Source organism: Cetorhinus maximus, chromosome 4, assembly GCF_964194155.1.
Source record: "Cetorhinus maximus chromosome 4, sCetMax3.hap1.1, whole genome shotgun sequence".
NCBI lineage: Eukaryota > Metazoa > Chordata > Chondrichthyes > Lamniformes > Cetorhinidae > Cetorhinus > Cetorhinus maximus.
The window spans coordinates 40,621,864-40,644,947 of record NC_135882.1 but is presented as its reverse complement, the minus strand read 5'-3'; the positions used below and the strand labels follow the sequence as shown (position 1 = coordinate 40,644,947).

Sequence of the window (23,084 nt, the reverse complement as noted above, 5' to 3'; positions counted from 1 at the left end):
GCAATTTTTTTTTATTTCGATCTGTTTTAAACAAATAACATGTAGCTTTTATGAACTTTGACTGGGAATCTTACAGCGACATCTTCAACAACTTTTTTTTATATCAAAAAGGCGCATGTTGCAGTTTGAATCAGGATGATGAAAGCCAGCGGTTTATGCTCCAATGTGGTGTAACACACGCTGTGGCCGGTGTGTGGCGCCGTTGCTCTCTGATTAGATTCTGCACTCCTCAGCCCACCCCCCAGTTAAATCAGATGATCACAGGGTAGAAAGCCTGTGCCTCTTAGCAGCTGCAGTGTGTGAGAGTTGATCCGAACCTCTGATCGGAGATCAGCCGCATTGCCAATTTACCAGATCCTTTGGTTCACCTTCAGGATTTATTTGCCTTGCGCCAGAGAGTTTAATTTTAATCACCCAGGCGCCTGAGGGAACTTTTTTCTTCTTGCTTCTGATGAAGAGGGGAATGGATGGGCTGCTTGGAGAGGATATGAAGTTTCTGAAACTCTGTATGGCTTTAATTTGGTTTGGCTTGGTGCATTCGTACAACATTGACCTGGATCATCCAGTCGTGTTTCGGGGAACCAGTGGCACTTTCTTTGGATATTCCGTATTGGAGCATTTCCACGACAACACACGGTGGTGAGTAGGACAAGAAGCGTCAGCGAGTTAGAAAACAGCATTGCATTTACTGTGCCTGAAGCTCTCCGTGGGGCAGCTCCTTTCTCTCCCTCTCGCCTGTAACGGTATCTTAATTGGTGGAAATTCCAGTCCGTGTAAATGTAATTTCCTTGCAATTTAATGCAGAGATTCCACTGTAGCTGAGATGTTTGCCTGATCATGTCATTCTGAAGGTAAAACGAATGCTGGCTCAGGACGAGGGCTAATATTTGATCAGCAAATTGCCTGCTTCAATGTCCTGAACAATTTCACTGATTTCAGCCAAAAAAAAAAGGCCAGAACCACCCAATCTCCAACATTTTAAGACGTTTCTTCCAGTTTTTTTAAGAAATGTTGACAATGACTAGCAGGGACTCACGAACTCTCCTACCTGGGTTTTACTATATTTGGATCTGAAAATGCTTGTTTTAGACAGATTTTCTCTCTCTCTGAAATGCAATGTATTTTCTGCAGGGTGCTGGTCGGGGCCCCCCAGGCTAATTCTACTTACAGCTCGTCTGTGCTGTCCCCGGGAGCCGTGTATAAATGTCGAATTCACAGTAATCCCGCGTTGAGATGTACAGAGCTGGATCTGGGTCGAGGTTAGTTTCGTTTACTTTTTTAGAAAAAAACTTGTTTTCCTTCCTGAATTATGACGGTGCAGTTTAGATGAACTGCAAGATGCAATGGTCCCATCAATCTGAGTGCACATTGGCACTGTAATGAAACAATTCTGGCGCATGTCACTATTGCTCCTGGACTGTTCGTATTGCAAATCTGGAGAAAGCTGCAAGTATTATTTTTTAACAAAACCACTGTGCTAATTATTTGTGGACTCATAACCAAGTGTAACCTATGTATGAGGTTGACTGGAGAGGTGGAGGAAAAGTTGGTGGGGGTTAAAATGTTTTCAAGTAGGGGAAGGGACTCTTCTCCTGAGCTATGATCAGTAAGTGATGGGGTTAATTAAATGGGTAGGCTGCACCTCTGAGTAAATCTGCTTGCATCAGTCTTTGTGGAGGATTCTGTTCGTTCCTCCCAGCATTTAGCACCTATATAAACTGTTCCAAGCTGATAAACACCATCCCCTCCAACACCCCACAATCTCGCGCTCTCACACACAAATACACACAATCATTCCATTACCATGCAGAACACTGCATTATCCCTGTTCATTTGACAACCATACAGGATTATTTCAAAAGGATGAAACATTCAACAAGATGATTTTGATTTTGGAGGGAGTGTTAGCATCATATATAACCTACAGATACAGCTTTGGTCAAAAAAAAAGAAAAAGGCTGCAGGATTGAACACAATGCATTTGAATGAAGTATAAAATGAAGTGTCAAATAATACCATGGGAGGGGTGAGTTTAAGTCCCAGCCTCTCACACAGGAGGCCTGATCCCATCATCAGCCCTACAACTTTTATCATCAAAGGCTATTCCATGCAGTAATGTCAGAAACATATTTCAAAATGTTTGTTAATCACAGACATTTATCAAAAGATTTTGTGAAATTAATATAATGTCTGAAGCTTCTTAATTCAACTTTAATGAAAAGGTTTAACAATGGATGCTAACACTCTTCAGGGCATGGAGTGTGAATCCTGAATCAACTATCAACACCTTGTTCATGTGAGGCCCTGATTTATACTCAGTTATATGCACTTAGCTTAATCTCCTGTGAAAGAAGCATCATTGCTTTTCAGGGTGTTTATGAGCAGACTGAGCTCCTAGAGCAGCCAGGTTGGTGTCTTGTAAGAACTTTCCTTGGAGCTGGTAACTGTGTAAACATACCCTTCTTCCAGTTGTGATGATTCCTGCAGAACAAGGCAGCATTTATTGTTCATTGCTGGATGTCCTGGCCACATTAAAAGTACATTGCATTTGATAAACTTGAATTTATTTTTCCTCGCATACATCATTTGTGTTGCATGCAAACAAACATCACTGTAGAAGGTGACTGACAACTTTTTTAACATTTGTTCTCGGGATGTGGGTGACACTGCCGATGAATCATCCCTAGTTGTCCTGCAGGCGTTACGAGTCAGTCATATTATATTTGAATGCAGTCATTTGTAGACCAGAGAAGTTAGGAGGTAACAGGTTCCCCAACATATATTAGTGAACCATTTGGTTTTCCATAGCAATCCAGTCATTTCTATGGTTATTTTCTCTGCCAACCCACAAATGACTGGATTTGTTGTTGTATTCAATTTATTATTTTGCTATGGTGAAATATGAATTCCTGACTTTGGGGCTGCCAGTTCAGTACCCCAGCAACCAGGTTACGGTACCCTTTAAAGACAGTACTTTAATATTTACCCTAGTTCAATACATGCAGGCAGTCGAACAGCTGATGGCCCAAAGTGTTGGATGACAGGATTACACTATTATTTTTAAAAATGAGAATTTTCTCCACGTTTTGTTTAGACTGCCACTGTTTTGTGGCATTACTGATTATTCTGTCTAGCGCTAAGTTAACTCCCGGAAAACTACTTCTACTTACAACACTTACAGGGAATGATTTAAAAAACTACTTTGCATGTTTACCAACCCCCTTGGCCAATCATATATTTAGATTTTAGTTATTTTCCAAGTACATAAAAACCCTGCTTTTCATACCTTATTACTTAGAGGTAAGTACTTGTCTCCTTTCCCACTGTGCTGAGTTGTATATCCTGTGGGTTTGGTATTATGATCTGCAGCTGGGAGAAACCCCTCGCCTTTGCAGATGTGTGGCTGGAAATTGGTCAAAGAACTCCAAGACCCGGTAACTTTATATGTCATGTGTTTGCAGGATGTAGGTTCATCCCAGTGGCACTCCCAATCCATCACTTACCTAGTTGCAGCTGATTATACGGATGTGGAGTGGAGGTGTTGTTGTTCGGTGGGTAGCATCCCTGCCTCTGAGCCAGAAGCTGCAGGTTCAAGTCCCAAACTGTAAATCCTTCCAACATACGCCAATGGCAGGCATCGAGAGCAGGAGAGATTCCTGGTAGGCATGTGCTAGAAAGAAAATTGGTGCCTTTACCATCACTATTCATGGCAGCGGACTACAACATGCATGTAAAAGCGCTTGTTGTCACAGCAACTCAGACTCCTTGGGGGTCTAGTTGGTTGGACAACTGGTATGGACCAGATTGATGTCAACAGCATGGGGTTCAATTCCCATTCCGGCTGGGATGGATTCAGGAGCTGCTTCCAGAGTGCAGGTTATGGTGCTGCGGGTCAGGTGGGAGAACTGAAGAGGAGAGGATATGGATGTGAAATCTGAGGGCAGGATTTTGCATCCTGGGTCAGGACCCCGAAACCGAGGTCAAATGAGGGTCCTGACCCCGCGTTGTGTTGAACCAGCCAACAGTTATTTTCCCTCAATTAGCCAATTAATGGCCAGAAGGTATGTTCACCATCCAATTAAGGATGGAGAGTGGGTTTTCAAAGCTGGAGGGCCTGAATTAAATGCAGCCGTTAAGGGAGAAATGGAGGCACCCTCTCAGCCACTTTAACAAATTTGAAATTTAAAAAATGGCCACAGCTGTCAGGCCACCACTGTGGAGGGGGAGACTCCATAGGGAAGCCTCTGGCCATAGTTTTGGCCAGATAGACGGGGTGAGCCTCAAAGACATCCAGGGAGCTCTGGCCCCTGGCTTGCTGCTGGGATGTCAGCTCTAGACAGCTGGTTGTGCTCCTGATAATACTAATTGATAATTGGTCTTTCATTTATTGTAACAAACTACCTACCGTACATGGCTGAGTAACTGTTTGCCCCAGAGCACACTGAGTTAGGGGAGCGATGTTGTGGCAAACCTACCAGAGAAATTACACACCCGCCCCCCTCTGTTCTTGCCTCTGTTTTGAGGCAAAAATCTTGCCCCTAGTGTCAGCTCGACTCAGCTGGTGACATAGTTAACGTCAGTAACAGAAGGGCAAGAATTCAAGCAGGGTTGTTCTTGTAATCTAAATAACACATCAGTTTCATAATGAGGCAGTTAGAGTTTAACCCTATGGTCAGATGTTAAAGAGGCTGTTCAGATGGATGTAAAAGATGCTATTGGACTATTTGAAAAACAGGAGAATTCTCCCGATATCCTGGTCAATCAACACCAGTAAAAACAGATTACCTGGTCATGTATTTCACAGATAATTGTGGGACCTTCCAATGTACAAATTGGCTGCTGCTTTTGACTACACTGCACCAGTGGTAATATTTCTGAAGTTTGCCATTAGCTGTGAAGAGTTTGGGGACAGCCTGAGGATGTGAAAAGTGCTATAAGTTTGAGTCACAAGGTGGAGATGGTCATGTGACTGGACCAGTAATCCAGAGACCCAGCCATTGCCTTGGGCACTTGGGTTCAAATCCTACCATGGTGGCTGGTGGGATTTTAAATTCAGTTAAGTCTCACTGATGGTGACCATGAAAATATCATTGTCTAAAAACCCATCTGGTTTGCTAATGCACTTTAGGGAAGGAAATCTGCCATCCTTACCTGGTCTGACCTACATGTGACTCCAGACCCACACCAATGTGGTTGAATCCTAACTGCCCTCTGAAATGGCCTAGCAAGCCACTCAGATTCAAAGGCAATTAGGGATGGGCAACAAATGCTGACCTTGTCAGTGACCCCCACATCCCGTGAATGAGTAAAGAAAGGAAACAAGGCTCTGGGTTCAAGTTCCATTTCAGGACTTGAGCACAAAAATCAAGGCTGATGCTCCATTGCAGTACTGAGGGAGTGTTGCGCATCGGAGGTTCTGTCTTTCGGATGAGATGTTAAACCAAGGACCCATCTGCTTGTTTGGATGAATGTAAAAGATTCCATGGCATTGTTTTGAAGAAGAGCAGGGAGTTATATTAATATTTATCCCTCGATCAACATCACAAAAAACACATTTTTTGGTCATTATCAGATTGCTGTTTGTGGGAGATTGCTGTGTGTAAATTGGCAGCTGTGTTTCTTACATTTCAACAGTGGCTACACTTCAAAAGTATTTAATTGGTTGTAAAGTGCTTTGAGATGTCAAGTGGTCATGAAAAACACTATATAAATGCAACAAAGACAGAAAATGCTGGAAAAACTCAGCAGGTCTAACAGCATCTGTGGAGAGAAAGACAGAGTTAACGTTTCGAGTTCGTTTGATTCTTCAGAGCTCTGAAGAAGAATCATACGGACTCAAAACGTTAACTCTGTCTTTCTCTTCACAGATGCTGTAAGACTTGCTGCGTTTTTCCAGCATTTTCTGTCTGTTTCAGATTTCCAACATCCGCTGTATTTTGCAGCTCCCCGATCCACTGACTTTTGAAGTTCAGTGGAATGTGTTAGGTTGTGTGTGCGCAACCCCTTCTGGAGAGGCAGGTTGCTACCTAAATGGGTTTTCAACTTTAACTTTATTTCCTTGGGTTTCTCAGGCTTCCTGGAATTCGCCTGTGAAAGCAAGGCGGGAACACAATGGCAGTGGCTATGTTATGGAAATATTCAGTACTCACAGTTGCTTTCTTTCGTGTTTTGTGGGTAAGGGTTTGTTCAGAGTAGTTGTGCTGAGAGGTTACTTTACACACTTTTTGGATGTGTACTTTCTAAATAGTGAAGAGCTGGAAACTTTGTGCCCATATTTATAACTAAAAAACAAAAGTCTTCATAGAAAGTGAAAATAGAGATTATTTTTAATTCTGCTGAGATTTTTCTCCTGGTTTGTTTGGAGCTACGTTCAGGAGATTAATCATTGACTCCTGGTGACTTCAGAATGGTCTTGGAAGATTGGAAATCCTATTCTGTGCACAAATTGACTGCTGGGTTTGTCCACATAACAGTAGCAATAAAGATAATTCATTAGCTCTGAAGTGTTTAAGGATATTCCAAGGATATGGAAGATACTAAATAATACACAAGATACTATATCATACACAAACCTTTGATGATGTAACAGGACAAGTTGGTTAGTCTGTTTAAAAAAGGTATATTGGATACTTCACTTTATAAATATAAACAAAGGATGCCAAAACAAGGCATGGTAAATTTATAAACCACTTGTTAGACCTCACCTGGATTATTGTGTCCAATTCTGGGCATTGCATTTCAGAAAGGATGTCGAGGCTTTGGAGCAGATGCAGAGCAAGATTTACTAGAATGGTACTAAGGATGAGCGACTTTAGGCATGTGGAAAGACTAGAGAAGTGGGCATCCTCATTAGGACAGGGAAAGTTAAAGAGAAATTTTATTGTGTTCATAATCATGAATGGTTTTGATTGAGTAGATAGGGAGAAGCAGTTTCCAATGATTTCAGATCTAAGTAATTGGCAAAAGAATCAAGGGTTGAGGAGAAATTATATTTTTCAGTGAGTTGTCAAGACCTGGAATGCACTGCCTGAAAGAAGATTCAATAATAATTTTAAAAAGCAAATTGGTTATATTCTTCTAAAGGAAGCCTTTGCAGAGCAATGGGGAAAGAAAAAGCATGTGGGACTAATTGGACAGCTATATCAAAGAGCTGGCACAACACGACGAGCCAGATACCCTCCTTTTTGTGCAGTAAGAGTCCTTCATACGCTATGACTCCATAGCATTTTTAAATAAAAGCGACCAGCACCTCTGAATATTTGATTCCTTTTTGTCATAGTACTTCAAGTAGAGCTTTGTGAATTTGCTTTGATTTTATTTTTTTTTAATCTTTGCCTCACTCAAGTTGTCTGCTCCTTCCATTATCCTATACTATTTGAGAATTCTTCCCATACTTCTGTTCTGTAAGCCAAAGGTTGGAAAACGGCCCCATGTTGATTTAACCTCTGATCATTGCTCCCTCTGGAAGTATGGGCTAGTGCACATTCATCCCTTAACTGAGATTAAGAACTTACTGTAAAGTAACAAGTGCAAACTCTTATTATCATGAATGTTATAGATATTCTGATACAGTCCACTTTGAGTTCAAAGTTAATTGATCTGAATTATCTGAACAATTGTTTTCTTGCCACTAAATTTCCACCTTGCTGTGTTGTTAAAATTGCTTAATTCAAATGATTGGAATGTCAGTTTTTTTTTAGCACAAGCACGACTTTCAATTAATGGGAGTAAATTGCAATTCCATCTATTTACACCCTATCTTCAAGTGTAGAACCAGAGATGTTTATATAATTGTCGAACATTCTTAGATTATGGAAGATGGTGGCATAGTGGTAATGTCACTGGACGAATAATCCAGAGACCCAGGCTGATGCTCTGGGGATATAGGTTCAAAGCCCACCATGACAGCTAAATTCAATGAATAAAATCTGGAATATAAAGCTAGTCCCAGTAATGGTGACCATTAAACCATTGTTGATTGTCATAAAAACCCATCTGGTTCACTAACATCCTATGGGGAAGGAAATCTGGCATCCTTACTGGTCTGGCCTATATGTGACTCCAGATTCACAGTAATGTGGTTGACTGCCTTCTGAAATGGCCTAGCAAGCCACTCCATTCAAGAGCAATTAGGAATAGGTAACAAATCTGGTCTTGCCAGTGACGCACACATTCCATCAAAGACTAAAGGAAAAGCAATTTGCTCAGAATAAAAGATATTCCATTTTGAGTTTAAGAATCTTTTGGTGCTCCTGGTGTTTTTATCCAAGTGTCATTCATTTGCTTCAAAATCTTTTGATTGACAGAAACTCATCATCATTAGAACTAACTTGGAATGTAACAATTGTTCTTGGAATTCCCAGGTAATCAAAGAGGAAAAACTTGTGGTAAAACTTGCAAAGAGAACAGGGACAATGAGTGGATGGGAGTGAGTCTGTCCCGACAGGCTGGCGGCAATGGCAGTATTCTGGTGAGACGACTACTTTTCTTATCTTTTGGTTTACATCTGTCTGATATACTATGATTTCCCTTTAAAACAGTGCGCCAATCTGTTCAGATACAAATCTGACTCTGTGAAATGGTAAGTAGCCATGCAGAGGCTATAGCCTTTTCCAGTGCGGAAAAGGGTGTTGTCAACTGGTGAAGACCTGTCCAGTTGTTAACTGAGCCTCCTAGTAATTCACTAAAGAGGCCAGTGGTAAAAGGTCTAGGTATATGATTCCTACACTTTTGAATGCAGAAGTGAGACTCGTGCACTGGAGAAAAGTAGGAAAAACTTTGACAGAAAAGTAATGAGCTGTGGCAGGGTGATTGAGGGCTGGTATGCCAGCCACAGCCTGATAAGACCTTTGGGCCCTGAGTAAATATATGGCTCTTTAAAAACCTCCCCTTTAAAGATAAATGCATCTGGAGTTAGGGGTCATAAGGCTTGAGGGACTGTTGGAGGTTGAAGAGTTAATGGATGTATTGTGTGATCTTGCTTTTTGTTATTTGCATTTAAAGGTGTTTGGAATTAGATTGATAAAGGATTACTGTTTGTGAAAGAAAGATGGTAGAGCCATGTGAAAGAACAGACCGGGGGATACCTGATTTAGGATTGATTTGGGCATAAGACAATAATGTTTAAAATAGCTCCAGACCCATAAAATTGAAGCAGAACAAACTAACAAATGGAAAATGCACGGGTAAAAAGAACTGTGTTGTCTGGGTTTTGAGGGCTGATTGCCCATGTAGGTCCCTGAGTTGCAGTTTGACACTGTTTGTCTGGTGTAATGCTCAACACTCATCCCATAAACCACGCCACTAAAACAGATTAATTAATCATTCATATTGTAACACGGCTGCTCTGTTCAATGAGATAAACCCTCACTGCTGGCACTGAGCCATTTGAGAGGTTATAAGGTGCTATAAATACAGGCATGTCTTTATTTTTAATGGTTGTTCAAAAACCATGGGCGGAATTTTACAGCCCTCCCGCCGCTTGGATTTTCCGGTCCCACCAAAGTCAATGGACTTTTGAACGGCTCACTGCATTTTACGGCCCTGCCCCTGCAAAGTGATTTGCATTTAAATTTTTAATTGAGAATTATGTAACATACCTCGTTTTAAATTATGTTTCTACACTAGGACTATGCTATGATCAATGGTATTAGAAATCATAAATGATTCTAAGGTTGGAGTTTTCCAGCCCCGCTGTGGCGGATTCCCCCGCGGCGGATGCAGCAAGCCATTCAAATGTCCATTGACTTTGGCGGGACCGGAATATCCTGCTGGCGGGAGGGACCGGAAAATTCCTGCCTAAGTTTTAATATTTATGGGATTTCATGCCTTAATTGTAGTCATTTTAAGATTGGTTGCACTGAGCAGAGCCTGATCAGAAGCAATATGTAAAACTGCCTCTGGCCCAAAGAGAAAGCAAGAACTTACATTTATAAAGCGCCTTCCACAGACTCAGGGTGTCCCAAAGCACCTTACAGCCAAAGAAATACTTTTGAAATATAATCAATATTGCATTCTAGGTACTGTTGCAGCTATTTTCCACACAGCTAGCTCCCACAAACAACAATGAAATAAATGACTAGATATGATGTTGGTTCGTGGAATAAATTCTGAAAAGGACACTATAGAATTGTTCTTATTAGAATAAAGCAAGGGAACTATATCTACTTGAAAAAGCAAACAGAGCCTTGGGTTAATGTCTGATCAGGAAGACACTACCTCCAACATTGTAGCACCCCCTCAGTACTGTACAGAAGTGCCAGCCTAAATTATGAAGTGTTATCACTCTGTGTGAAGTTGCTCAATTCACCCAGTCATGAAAAACAGTTCAACAGGGAGTATTGGGCTATTGATCAGGGACATCATTTAATCTAAACTTGGAAAACACCACACATGCCTATCAGCATTATTTTGTGTATTTGTTATTAACTTCAATGACCACTGTTTGAGGAATATGCCTCTGTCTCATGGACTGACTTCTCAAAGTGAACTATGTTCTGAAAGGTTCTTATATTCATAAAACCCAACAGTTCAGATGTAATGGCTGGTTATGTTTTAACCTTGTTGCAAATGACAATATGCTGCTCCCTAGTGTGGTAAAGTGAGGTACCCAGTACCTTTAAGAGAATGCAAGTGTACTAATCATGTGACAGCACTGACAAATCACAATAACACAAGCAACTGGAACTGTAAGTCTAGTCCTGGAGGTTTCTGAGTACATATGATCTGGTGCTCTACCCTATGTCTCAATAAACCATCACTGTTTATTTTTACTTCAGTCTCTCCCTGTTATTGATTGCAAGCAGCCATTGATGAGAACATGGGAAAGCGTGTGGTTAGAGTTTGGCTGGCCAATGAACTCATTTACGCAAGACATAAATCCTAGATAGGACATCAATATAATTCAGAGGGAAGCAGTAATTAGCGAGGATCAGGTAGCTACTCCCACTCTGGCAACAGTTCATTGGCAAACAAAGGTGCTCAAAGGAAATAAACTGCTGTGGCTTGTTAGATTCCAGAAAGCCTGGTAGGTGAAGGATAGAACTGGAGCCAACCTTTACACCCATTTATTAGCAGGCACGCATTACAAGATGTACCTCTTCAACCAAGAAACAAAGCTTTAGTCTGTGTCTATTTGTAGCGACACAAATGAATCCACTGTTAATGCCCACCACCTGCATACAATTTTACACAATTAATATATAATTAATGTGTCTTATCTATTTAACCTTTTCCTGAGCTGAGTCAAAGGTGCTTTATTCAGACTAATTTAAACAACTGTTTCTTAATACCTGATTGAGTAAATAACTCTTTGTAAATAAATCCTTTTGGTAGTATGAAATGTCTGGATGACTGATCTAGGGTGACATGGGTGTGTAGTGGGAATCTTGCATGTAAACCTAGAGACGATAATGAAGTTGACTGTGTACCATGCACGATATCAGCAATAGTCTCTGCACTGGGTCTTGCTTCAGTGAATAGGAAGTGTGAGCTTTCCTCTGAGAGTTGGATCTTGTGTTGGTGTGACAAAAAAAACCTAGCAAAGACCAAATCATAATGAGTGCTTTACTCTATTTTGAGTTGGAGGAATATAGTAAACAGTATGGTCAATACTGCACCTGAACAGAATTGTACTCATATTGGCAATGATACGTAACATTATTAGTAATCTTTAATTCACTTTTGTGGATAAAGATTGGGTTGTTGATATTTTTGCTATTTTTTTTTGATAATAAGTTGACAGAGACAAAAAATGGTATCAAGAAAACTCATGATGGGTTTCCTGTAGCGTAATTTTTAGAATCTCCTGCTGCTTGTGGTCTCTTCATTAACAGAAGAATACAAAATCGCTCACTTTACCGTAGATTTTTATGGGCAGTAGAAACACTCTTTATAAAGGGCATGTTGACTGTACATCACATGGATTTGAATAATACTCAAATAACTATTAGGAGGCTTAGTGGAAGAGTTGGGCAAATACTAGTGCAGTAAATGGGTCATATTATTGTAACCAAAACACTGGCCTGAATTTTTCAGATGGCGGGGTCTCTCTTTGTGCCATCCAAAGAGTTGGCAGGGAACACATTCTCCCCCCCCACCCGTCCCCCGAGACTCTGAGTGCCCCGCAGCCATTTCACGCTCGAATGAGCATTAAGTGGCTGAAAGCAGGACTCCTGCCCCTCACTCGGGAGGGAGTCCTGCCTTAGAGAACTGCCAGCTAATCTGATTGGCCTGCAGCTCTCTAGTCCCTGCAGCGACAGTGCTGCAGTGGACAGGCTCCGACGTCCTCCTGCATTTCTTCTAAGTCCAGGCACCTGAGGCCCAGGTAAGGTCAGGGGGTCCCAGGGTGGGAGGGTAGGGAAGGCCTGGGGGTTGCGAATGGGGAGATCGGGGTCTCGGGAGAGGTTTGGTGGGGGGAGGGAGGTCTGGACACCACCTGACCTTAAGCGGCGGGCGCCTGACTTCAGAAGGGGCTTCTAATGGAGGCACTCCCACCCCCTTCCCGCCCAAGACGTAAGTCTTTTAGTTTTTGGCCTTCCCCCACACCAGCTCAATTCTCCCATTGGCCTAGAAATTGAGGCTGGGTGAGAAACAGAAGGGCCTCAATTGGGGCAAGGGCAGGCTTTCCATCTGAGGCCTTGCCGGTCCCAGCGTAAAATTGTTGCATGGTAGGGCAGGCGGGAGCCCGGGGGGAATCTCGTCCCTTCAATTTCACCCGCTGCCCCCCCCCCCCCCCCCCCCCCCCCCCAAAATCCTCCTCCACCCCCACCTGAAAACCTGCCGGTGGGAGAGAGTAAAACTTTGGCCTCTGTGTATGTGGGCGCTACTTTGCATTCTCTTTCATAAGCAACTAGTTGTATCATACTGATCAGGAGATGGAAACAGTCTTTTTTGGAGGGAGGTGGGGGCTCTTTTCAGATGCGATTTGACGTCTCATTAAAAGGGAGTGCAGACCAGGTGCAAGAGTCAGCATGCCAAAGGCTTGATTGACTGTAGACAACCAATCCCATATTTTCTGTACCTTCATTTTGCGGGATGTTTTGAAAAAAAAAAATTTTCTATGCATTCTTGCAAGTGCAGGAAGCAATTAGGAAGGCAAATGGCGTGTTGGCAAGGGATTGGAGTACAAGAATAAGTCTTGCTACAGTTATACAGGGTTTCAGTGAGAGTGCATCTGGAGTACTGTGTGCAGTTTTGGTCTCCACATTTAAGAAAGGATATATTTGCATCAGTGGTGGTACAGTGGAGGTTCACTAAATTGGTCCCTGGGTTGAAGGGGTTATCCTATGAAGAGAGGTTGAATAAATTGGGTTTATGTTCTCTGGAGTTTAGAAGAATGGGAGGTGATCTCATTGAAAGTCTGAAGGGCTTGATAGGGCGGATTGGGTGGAATTTTCTGTTCCAGAGATCAAGTCCAGTAGCGGAAGCAAAAGCTGGAGTGACTTCCGCTGGAGAATGGGGTGGCTGAATGCGTGAGATATTGTGCTGTACAGCTCATTAATTATGCAGCTGTGAGGGGCGCAGCGAATCTCATGGCGGGGTGGGCAGGAAGTGGCGCACCCCGCTGCCACCTCATTGGCTCCAACGTCCAGGCGCCATATTTTAACGGCACCTGGTTGGCCATTCACTCTTCCAATCTGCTCCTTGACCCTCCAGTCCTGCCTCAGTCTCTCCCCTCCTCCTTGCCCAGCCTTGGTGCAGCGTGTGTGAGAGGCGGCTGATATCTCAGTGAAGGTGGGAAAGAAAAGGGAAAGTAACGTCTACTGGCCTGAAAGCCCAGGAAGAAGTCTGTCGCACCAGGTGCACGCCACTTATGTGCAGTCATGAAATAGAACGTTCTAAATTCCTGCTGGCGGGACAGAAATTTGGAGGGGGACAAGATTCTGGTGTGTGGGGCTTTTAATGAACATCCGTGAGGTGCAAATGGGGTTCCTGACAAATATCAGCAGGACACATGACCTGCCTTTAACCGCCATGAAAATCGGGCGATTCCAAACTAATTTCCCAACGTCAGGAAATTGATTATTGGCCTCCCGCCAAATCTTGCTTCTCCACCCACCACAATTCCTGCTGTTGGCAGGAGTGGAATATTACACCCATTGTTTCCGCTGATTAGGGAATCTACAGTCACAGGATAAGGATTTAGGACTGAGATGAGGACAAATTGCTTCACGGAAAGGGTTGTGAATTTTTGGAATTTTCTACCCTAGAGGCTTGTGGATGCTACATCATTGAATAAACTTAACGCTGGGATAGACAGATTTTTCATCTTGGGGAATTAAGGGATATTGGGAGCGGGTGGGAAAATGGAGTTGAAGCTCCAGATCAGCCGTGACCTTATTGAATGACAGAACAGGCTTGATGGGCTGCGTATTCTACTGTTCCTGTTTCTTGTGTTCTTGTGTCAGGGTTCACAGAGTCTCGGAGATGGACTTTCATGTTGGGCTCAGTAAATGTGAGTTGGGCTATTTGCCAACATTGGAAACCCGAGCACATCACCTCTACGCTACCTTCTTTAAAAATTCATTCACGGGATGTGGGCTTCGCTAGCTGGGACAGCATTTATTGCCCATCCCTAATTGCCCTTGAGAAGGCAGTGGTGAGCTACCTTCTTGAGCCGCTGCAATCCAAATGGTGTAGTTACACCCACAGTGCTGTTAGGGAGGGAATTCCAGGATTTTGACCCGTGACAGTGAAGTAACAGTGATATATTTCCAGCTCAGGATGGTGAGTGCCTTGGAGGGGAACTTGCAAGTGTGGTGTTCCCAACTATCTGCTGTCCTTGTCCTTCTAGATGATAGTGGTTGTGGGTTTGGAAGGTAACCTTTGTGAATTTCTGCAGTGCATGTTGTAGATGGTACACACCGCTGCTTCTGTGCATCGGTGGTGGAGGGAGTGAATGTTTGTGGATGTGGTACCAATCAAGCGGACTGCTTTGCCCTGGATGGTGTCAAACTTCTTGAGTGTTGTGGGAGCGGCACTCATCCAGGCAAGTGGGGACTCCTGACTTGTGCCTTGTAGATGGTGAAAATATGTTAGATACCTACCATATCTTCATCTCCTGGAGAGGTGGGCAAGTAGGGTCAGGTCTTTCAAGTCTGGAGGCAGCATCAGAGGCAGGCTAGTTAGAAGGCCCTCCTCCATTCACTGGGATATTGACCCCGCTCTCCAGCATAGTTCCTATGCCCTCTAATCCTCACCTCTCCCTCCCTACCGCCTATGGTTCCTACAGGCCCCTTCATATTTACCCTACCCTCATATCCTCCATGCATCTCATATTCCACATCTTTGCTCATATTTCACATCCCAACTCCATGTGCTCCCCCCCGCCCCCCCATGTAAGCTCCATAGCCACTCACCCAGGATCCACTATGTGAGCCCCCCAGAGTCCTGTAATAGCAATGGGAATCCTTTGCAATGGATATTATAAGTGAACACCTCCAACAATCTCATGGAGTTGTCCATGAAACAGGCAGCCAGTTGTAATAAAGAAAACACCTGACCCAATGAAAAAAAAATAAACCCTCTCAAGTGGTCATTCAGTTGTAAAAACAAACAAACTTATATTCAGTAACTACATCATTAAATCCTTTAATACCCTCTTAGCACTGTCAATCAAACTGCGAACGCAGCCCCCTGCTGAAATAAGCGGTTCTGTAGATTTTGAAACTCAGTCAATAATTCATAATAGTCCCAGCTGTCAAATCAAACCATTACCCCTTCAGACAATGGAGCTTATTGAAACTGCAAAAACAGGTCGCCCTGTTTTTTCCTAAGCTGCATCAGATTTCCTGTCAATCGAAGCAGTCCAGGAGCAGGTGTCTTTTTTTTCTCTCGGACCCATTTTGTTCAAATTTCAAAAGCTAGGGACATTTAAATCACTTCAGATCATGACCATGCAGTTCCCAAGCTGTCTTTCCTTCAGTTATGAATGTATAATAGCACTTTTCCCAATGGGTAAAGTACTCAAATGCATTTTAACACTTACATTATGTTGATCAATGTAATGGCCAACTTTCCTTTGCAGGACAGAGCCCTAAAGTCAATCATTGCAATAAATACATTTATAATACAACATCCAATAATGACATTTGAAGCTGTCAAACCATTTAACACTTACCTGTCAGAATGTTCCTGACTCTCCAGGTTTTTCCCAAGGTTCATAAACTTGTCAAACAAGGTGGATTTTTAGAAGCCTTCCAAAACCTGCCTGACCCGACAGTAATACTGGGAGACAGGCAAAACAAATCTCCACTAGGGGTGTGCGTGGTGGCCCTGACATCAATGGACATGTATGCGGAGTTGTGACCCAAGGTGTTTCTAACTTGCAAAATGTCCGTTGGGAAATGGCGTGGGGTTGGAAAGGCACAGGAAATTCAAAATCCCAGTGAAAAAAAAGCCAAAGTTTCTGCCATTTCCAAACGCATTCCCACCTCCACAAAGGGATGAAGATCTTGGACTCTGGAGTAGCAATTCCTCTAAGTGTCACCTGTGACCAACAGTGTCTGATGAGGAAGCTCAACCCTCAGATTGACACCATGGCCAGTTCTTTTGGCCTAATTCTCTAAACTGCATTGACCTCTGTGCTGTCATCAAACAAGACTCTCCTCCTGGCATGAATTCTCCCACTATCTTGATTCTTCCATGATGATCTGTTATTTTACTATAATTCCTACAGTTTATGGCCGGTGTTAACACAATTTTCTTGTTACACTTGTTGGATGGTTTATATACAGCTCAGTAGCTACCTTGAAATGCTTATCATGATGAGTCATGTATCTTTTGATATTGTTAACTGTCTCACTCTCTACCGGACGCAGTATTGTGATGCTCGTGATCTGGCTTGCCATCATTCATCTCGTATGTGTGTTTGTATGTGTGTGTGAAATATTTAACCTGCTTTCATGTTGTTTCTTGGATAGTTTATATAAATTTGATCACAGGCAAGGCATGATTGCTCCAATGCATCTCCTTCATTATACATGTTTACTGAACACCCGTTTCAGCCCAAAATAGCCTGTGTACTGTCAGCATGTAATTAACTCCGTAATTGACAATAGTGGCAATGGAAATCAGTTAGTGCATTTTATCTGATTTAATTGTGGGGCATTTTAAGTGATGCATATTACTAAAAGAAGGATTGGGCAATGAGTATGTTTACAATGCACAACATGGTGAACATCTCAAGAGAAGTGTGAATATTTTGAGATTTTATGGTTTTGTACACACTTCGAATCGTTTCCATTAATGTGGGCCAGAAAGTGACTTCACAAGCTAATACATGTGGCATCCAGAACATTGAATGTTTATTTCATTATACAAATTAAAATGTGTTGTTTGAGGATTTCAAAGATAAATGAGTTAATACTATTTCTGATTCATCTTCCATGGCATTGCACACATGTGAAGTGGGGTCAGAGGGCAGGAGACGGTTGGACTAGGGTGCACATGTGTAATTTAATCTCCAATTTAAAGTCATACATTCTGTCCTTTTCCATTTACATAATTTTCTACATTTACCATAGAAGCTGCATATCTTAACCTCTAACGCTAATTATTAAAAGGTAGTGGACAAGTACAAGAAATAATATCAAAGACTAACAGAATGCTGGCCTTTATCTCAAAGGGGCTAGATTACAAAGGGGGTGGAAGTTATGTTATAGTTATGTGAAGCTCTGGCTTGACCACTTTTAGCGCATGGGGAGGCAATGGCGTAGTGGCATTGTCATTGGACTAGTAATCCAGAGACCCAGGATAATGCTCTGGGATCCAGGGTTTGAATTCCGCCATGACAGATGGTGGAATTTAAATTCAATAAAAATCTGGAACTCAATGTCTAAAGATGACCTTGAAACTATTGTTGATTGTTGAAACCTGCTGCTCTCCCTTGATCTGGCCAACATGTGACTCTTAACTGCCCTCTGAGATGGCTGCTACAAAGCCTGAACTAAGGAATGAAACCGGATGGACCTAGGCACCAGAAATGACAACGGCAAACTCAGCCCTGTCGACCCTGCAAAGACCTCCTTAATAACATCTGGGGGCTAGTAGCAAAATTGGGAGAGCTGTCTCACAGACTAGTCAAGCAACTGCCTGACATAGTCATCCTCATGGAATCATATCTTACAGATAATGTCCCAGACACCATCCATGTCCCACCGACTGGACAGACCCAGCAGAGGTGGCGGCACAGTGGTATACAGTCGGGAGGGAGTTGCCCTGGGAGTCCTCAACATCAACTCTGGACCCCATGAAGTCTCATGGCATCAGGTCAAACATGGACAAGGAAACCTGCTGATGACTACGTACTGCCCTCCCTCTGCTGATGAATCAGCATTCCTCCATGTTGAGCACCACTTGGAGGAAGCACTGAGGGTGGCAAGGGCACAGAATGTACTCTGGGTTGGGGACTTCAATGTCCATCACCAAGAGTGGCTCGGTAGCACCACTACTGACTGAGCTGGCCGAGTTCTAAAGGACATAGCTGATAGACTGGGTATGCGGCACGTGGTGAGGGAACCAACAAGAGGGCAAAACATACTTGACTTCATCCGCACCAGCCTGCCTGCCACAAATGCATCTCTCCATGACAGTATTGCTAGGAGTGACCACGGCACAGTCGTTGTGGAGACGAAGTCCTGCCTTCACATTGAGGATGCCCTCCATTGTGTTGTGTGGCATTACCGCCATGCTAAATGGGTTAGATTTCGAACAGATCATAAACTTGACTGGGCATCCATGAGGCAGCAGCAGAATTGTACTTGAACACAATCTGTAACCTCAGGGCCTGGCATATACTCCATTCTACCATTACCATCAAGCCAGGGGATCAACCCTGGTTCAATGAAGAGTGCAGGAGGACATGCCAGGAGCAGCACCAGGCATACCTAAAAATGAGGTGTCAACCTGGTGAAGCTATAACACAGGACTAGCATGCCAAACAGCATAAGCTGCAAGTGATAGACAGAGCTAAGCGATCCCACAACCAACTGATCAGATCTAAGCTCTGCAGTCCTGCCATGTCCAGTCCTGAATGGTGGTGGACAATTAAACAACTCACTGGAAGAGGAGGCTCCACAAATATACCCATCCACAATGATAGGGGAGCTGAGCACATCAGTGCAAAAGATAAGGCTGAAGCATTTGCTACAATCTTCAGCCAGAAGTGCCAAGTGGATGATCCACCTTGGCCTCCTCCAGAGGTCCCCAGCATCACAGATACCAGTTTTCAGCCAATTCGATTCACTCCATGTGATATCAAGAAACTGGTTAGTGCAAAGGCTGTGGGCTCTGACAATATTCTGGCAATAGTACTGAAGACATGTGCCCCAGTACTTGCCGCGCCCCTAGCTAAGCTGTTCCTGTACAGCTGCAACTATTTAGCTATGTGGAAAATTGCCTAGGTATAAAATGTACACAGCAGGAAAAATCCAACCCAACCAATTACCATACCATGAGTCTACTCTCGATCATCAGTAAAGTAATGGAAGGGGTCATCAACAGTGTTACCAAGCTGCACTTGCTTTGCAATAACCTGCTCACTGACGCCCAGTTTGGGTTTCGCCAGGACCACTCAGCTCCTGATCTCATTACTTGGTTCAAACATGGACAAAAGAGCTAAACTCCTGAGGCGGGGTGAGAGTGACTGCCCTTGACATCAAGGCCTCATTTAACTCATTTGAGTGTGGCATCAAGGAGCCCTAGCAAAACTGGAGTCAATGGGAATCAGGGGGAAGACTCTCCACTGGTTGGAGTCATACCTAGTAGAAAGGAAGGTGGTTGTGGCTGTTGGAGGTCAGTCATCTCAGCTCCAGGACAACACTGCAGGAGTTCCTCAGGGTCGTGTCCTCAGCCCAACCATCTTCAGCTGCTTCACCAATGACCTTCCTTCCATCATAAGGTCAGAAGTGTGCAATCATCAGCAAAAATCCACAATGTTCAGCACCGTTCACCATTCCTCAGATACAGAAGCAGTCCATGTCCAAATGCAGCAAGACCTGGTCAATATCCAGGCTTGGGCTGACAAGTGCCAAGTTACATTCACTCCACACAAGTGCCAGGCAATGACCATCTCCAACAAGAGAGAATCTAACCATCGTCGCTTGATGTGACGAGTAACTCACCTCCTGACTTCCCAAAGTCCGTTCATCATCTACAAGGCACAAGTCAGGAGTGTGATGGATTACTCCCCACTTGCCTGGATGAGTGCAGCTCCCACAACACTCAAGAAGCTTGACACCATCCAGGACAAAGGAGCCCGCTTGATTGGCACCACATCCACAAACATTCACTCCCTACGCCACCGATGCACAGGAGCAGCAGTGTGTACCATCTACAAGATGCACTGCAGGAATTCACCAAGGCTTCTTAGACAGCACCTTCCAAACCCACGACCACTACCACCAAGAAGGGCAAAGGCAGTAGATCAATGAGAATACCACCACCTGGATGTTCCCCTCCAAGTCACTCATCATCTTGACTTGGAAATATATTGCCGTTCCTTCACTGTCATTGGGTCAAAATCCTGGAACCCCCTTCCTAACAGCACTGTGGATATACCTACACCACATGGACTGCAGTGGTTCAAGAGGACAGCTCATCGCCCCTTCTCAAGGGCAACTAGAGATGGGCAATAAATACTGGCCCAAGCAGCGAAGCCCACATCCCATGAATTAATTTTTAAAAAACCACTCTGTTCACTTTTGGGCACCATACCCCAGGAAGCACATAATGGCCTGGGAGATGGTGCAGCAGAGCCTAGGAGAGGTGGGTGCGTATGGTGCTAATCACCAGGACCCATGCCTTTGGGAGACCTGGGCAAGGGCAGCACTGGCCCTTTCTCAGTGGGTACCTCATGCCTCAAGGTGCTCACAAACAAATGTGCAATGAGCGTGTTGCTCCAGGGCAAAATTCTGTAGTATAAGTGGCTAATAGAGCAAGAACTGGAGTCTCCATGGCCAGCCATGGTGCATTCTGGGAGACGTAGTCTTCCATTGGCTGAGCTCTTGCCCTCCCGCGCAGGCATGGCCCACTTAAGGACTACAGGAGTCAAGATGGAGGAACGGACCAAGGAAGCCAGGAGAAGTGGCAGCTGTAGTGAAAGAAGACCCAGGGAAGCTAAAGAGTTGGACAGGGTGGGATGGAACCTCCTTAATGATCGATTCTAACAGCATCCCCATGACAGATGTCAAGCTAACTGGCCTATAGTTTCCTGTTTTCTGCCTCACTCCCTCCTTGAATAGAGGGGTTATAGTGTCTACTTTCCAGCCTGATGAAACCTTTCCAGAATCTAGTGAATTTTTAAAAATTAACACAGATGCATCGACTACCTTATTAGCCACCTCTTTTAAGACCCTAGGATGTTGTCCTTCAGGACCAGGAGACTTGCCAGCCGGCAGCTCCATCAATTTGCTCAGTACTGTTTCCCCTGTGATTTCAATTTCACCAAGTTCACCAGCATGTGCTCTCCTATTATATGCTCCATGCTGAACAATTGCAAGTGTGGTTAGTTTCAATTTAAAATGAGGAAATATTTATCACTTGATGCAAAGTGTAATTTTTCTGCTAACAAAGCCCTCTTTTTTGGGTCGAAATAGCACATGATTACAGGCGAATAGGCTGGTGCAAATTTACTGGGAAGTTTTGCCATTTTTAAATTTGGAAGTGAAACCAGGAGTCATGCGCCAATAGAACATGTTGAATCAAGATATTCTCATTTGTACTTGGAATTGTTGTTTGTGGTGCTTGTGAATTTCAAGCCTTCCGAGTGTTGCTGTCCAGACATTGCATAGGGGCAGGTTCAATGAAGTGGAGCTGGTTGCATAATATGAATGGCCACATTGTGTTTAATTGTCTGACAAATGTTCCTTTCCTGTCCTTTGTGACTCGCTCCTCCGTCTTCAAGCAGTTTCCCTCAGGCATGTCCCTCCGATCTTTCTTGACCATCAGGCAATTCTCACTGCGCTCCAAGACTCCGGGCAGCTTCCCTGCTGCGTTTTCCTCTTGACAACCGTTCAGCAAGGAGTAACCATATTTACTGTCAGTCCGGTCTTCAGTCTGACAAATCCCGCTCGTGGATGAGGTTTCCTAAAAAACGTAAAGGCCGCTTGGCCTTTTCGCCTGCCCGCCAATCGTAAGGTTGGACGGGCAGTGTAAAATTCAGGTTAATTACCTGGTTAATGGCCTTAATAGGCCTATCAATCGGCGCGCGCCTGCCAAATGAAATATTGTGCATCATTTTACGTTCCAGCATGTTGGGTGCTCACCCGCACACCAAATGTTAAATTCTGCCCATAGAGTACAAAAGCCAAGAAGTTTTAGTAAACCTATATAAAACAGCTTGACCCCACGGTAACTATGGTTCCCTATTCTGGCACCCAAAGGAAGTAAGGCGTACAGGGATTGGGAGGGAGGTGATGGCTAAGGGGTGCAAAAACAGGCGAAGCATCAGGGCCTATGGTTTCTCTCCCCGGCCCTTGTGTGCAGTGCAGATTCAGCAGAATGATACTTGGGTTAAAAGGGTTAAATGATGAGGACAGGTTGCTCGGATGAGGCTTTATTCCCTTGAGTGTAGAAAATTGAGTTGTTAAGATAAGAGAAAAATCCAGAACAAGAGTGTATAACCTTAAAATTAGAGCTAGGCCATTCAAGAACGCTGTCAGGAAACACATCTTTACACAATAGATAATGGGTATCTAGAATTATCTCCAGCAAAAAGCTGTTAAGGCTGGATTAATTGAAAGTTTCAAAATTGAGATTGATAATTTTGTATTAGGCAAGGGTGCCAAAGCGGGTAAATAGAGTTAAGATACAAACAAAAAGCTAAAAGCGACTGCGGATGCTGGAAATCCAAAACAAAAACAGAATTACCTGGAAAAACTCAGCAGGTCTGGCAGCATCGGCGGAGAAGAAATCAGTTAACGTTTCGAGCCTTCATGGCCCTTCGGCAGAACTGAAGCATAGTTAGAAGAAGGGAGAAATATAAACTGGTTTAAGGTGGGTGGGGCGGGGGGGTGAGAGAGACATTGAGGGTGTGGTGATTGTGGAGATGAGCAGATAATCAAAAGATGTCACAGACAAAAGGG

At 43.7% G+C, this 23,084-nt stretch overlaps 1 protein-coding gene across 1 annotated transcript in view; it reads left to right on the top strand.

Moving 5' to 3' along the window:
- The first annotated feature begins 252 nt into the window (after positions 1 to 252).
- The window catches only part of itga9 (integrin, alpha 9), a 574,702-nt gene continuing 551,870 nt past the window's right edge, over positions 253 to 23,084 (top strand). The window contains exons 1-3 of the mRNA XM_078540091.1: positions 253 to 639; positions 1,132 to 1,259; positions 8,364 to 8,470. Coding sequence (XP_078396217.1) covers positions 452 to 639; positions 1,132 to 1,259; positions 8,364 to 8,470 — 423 coding nt within the window. The 5' untranslated portion in view covers positions 253 to 451. The remainder of the gene's footprint in view (positions 640 to 1,131; positions 1,260 to 8,363; positions 8,471 to 23,084) is intronic.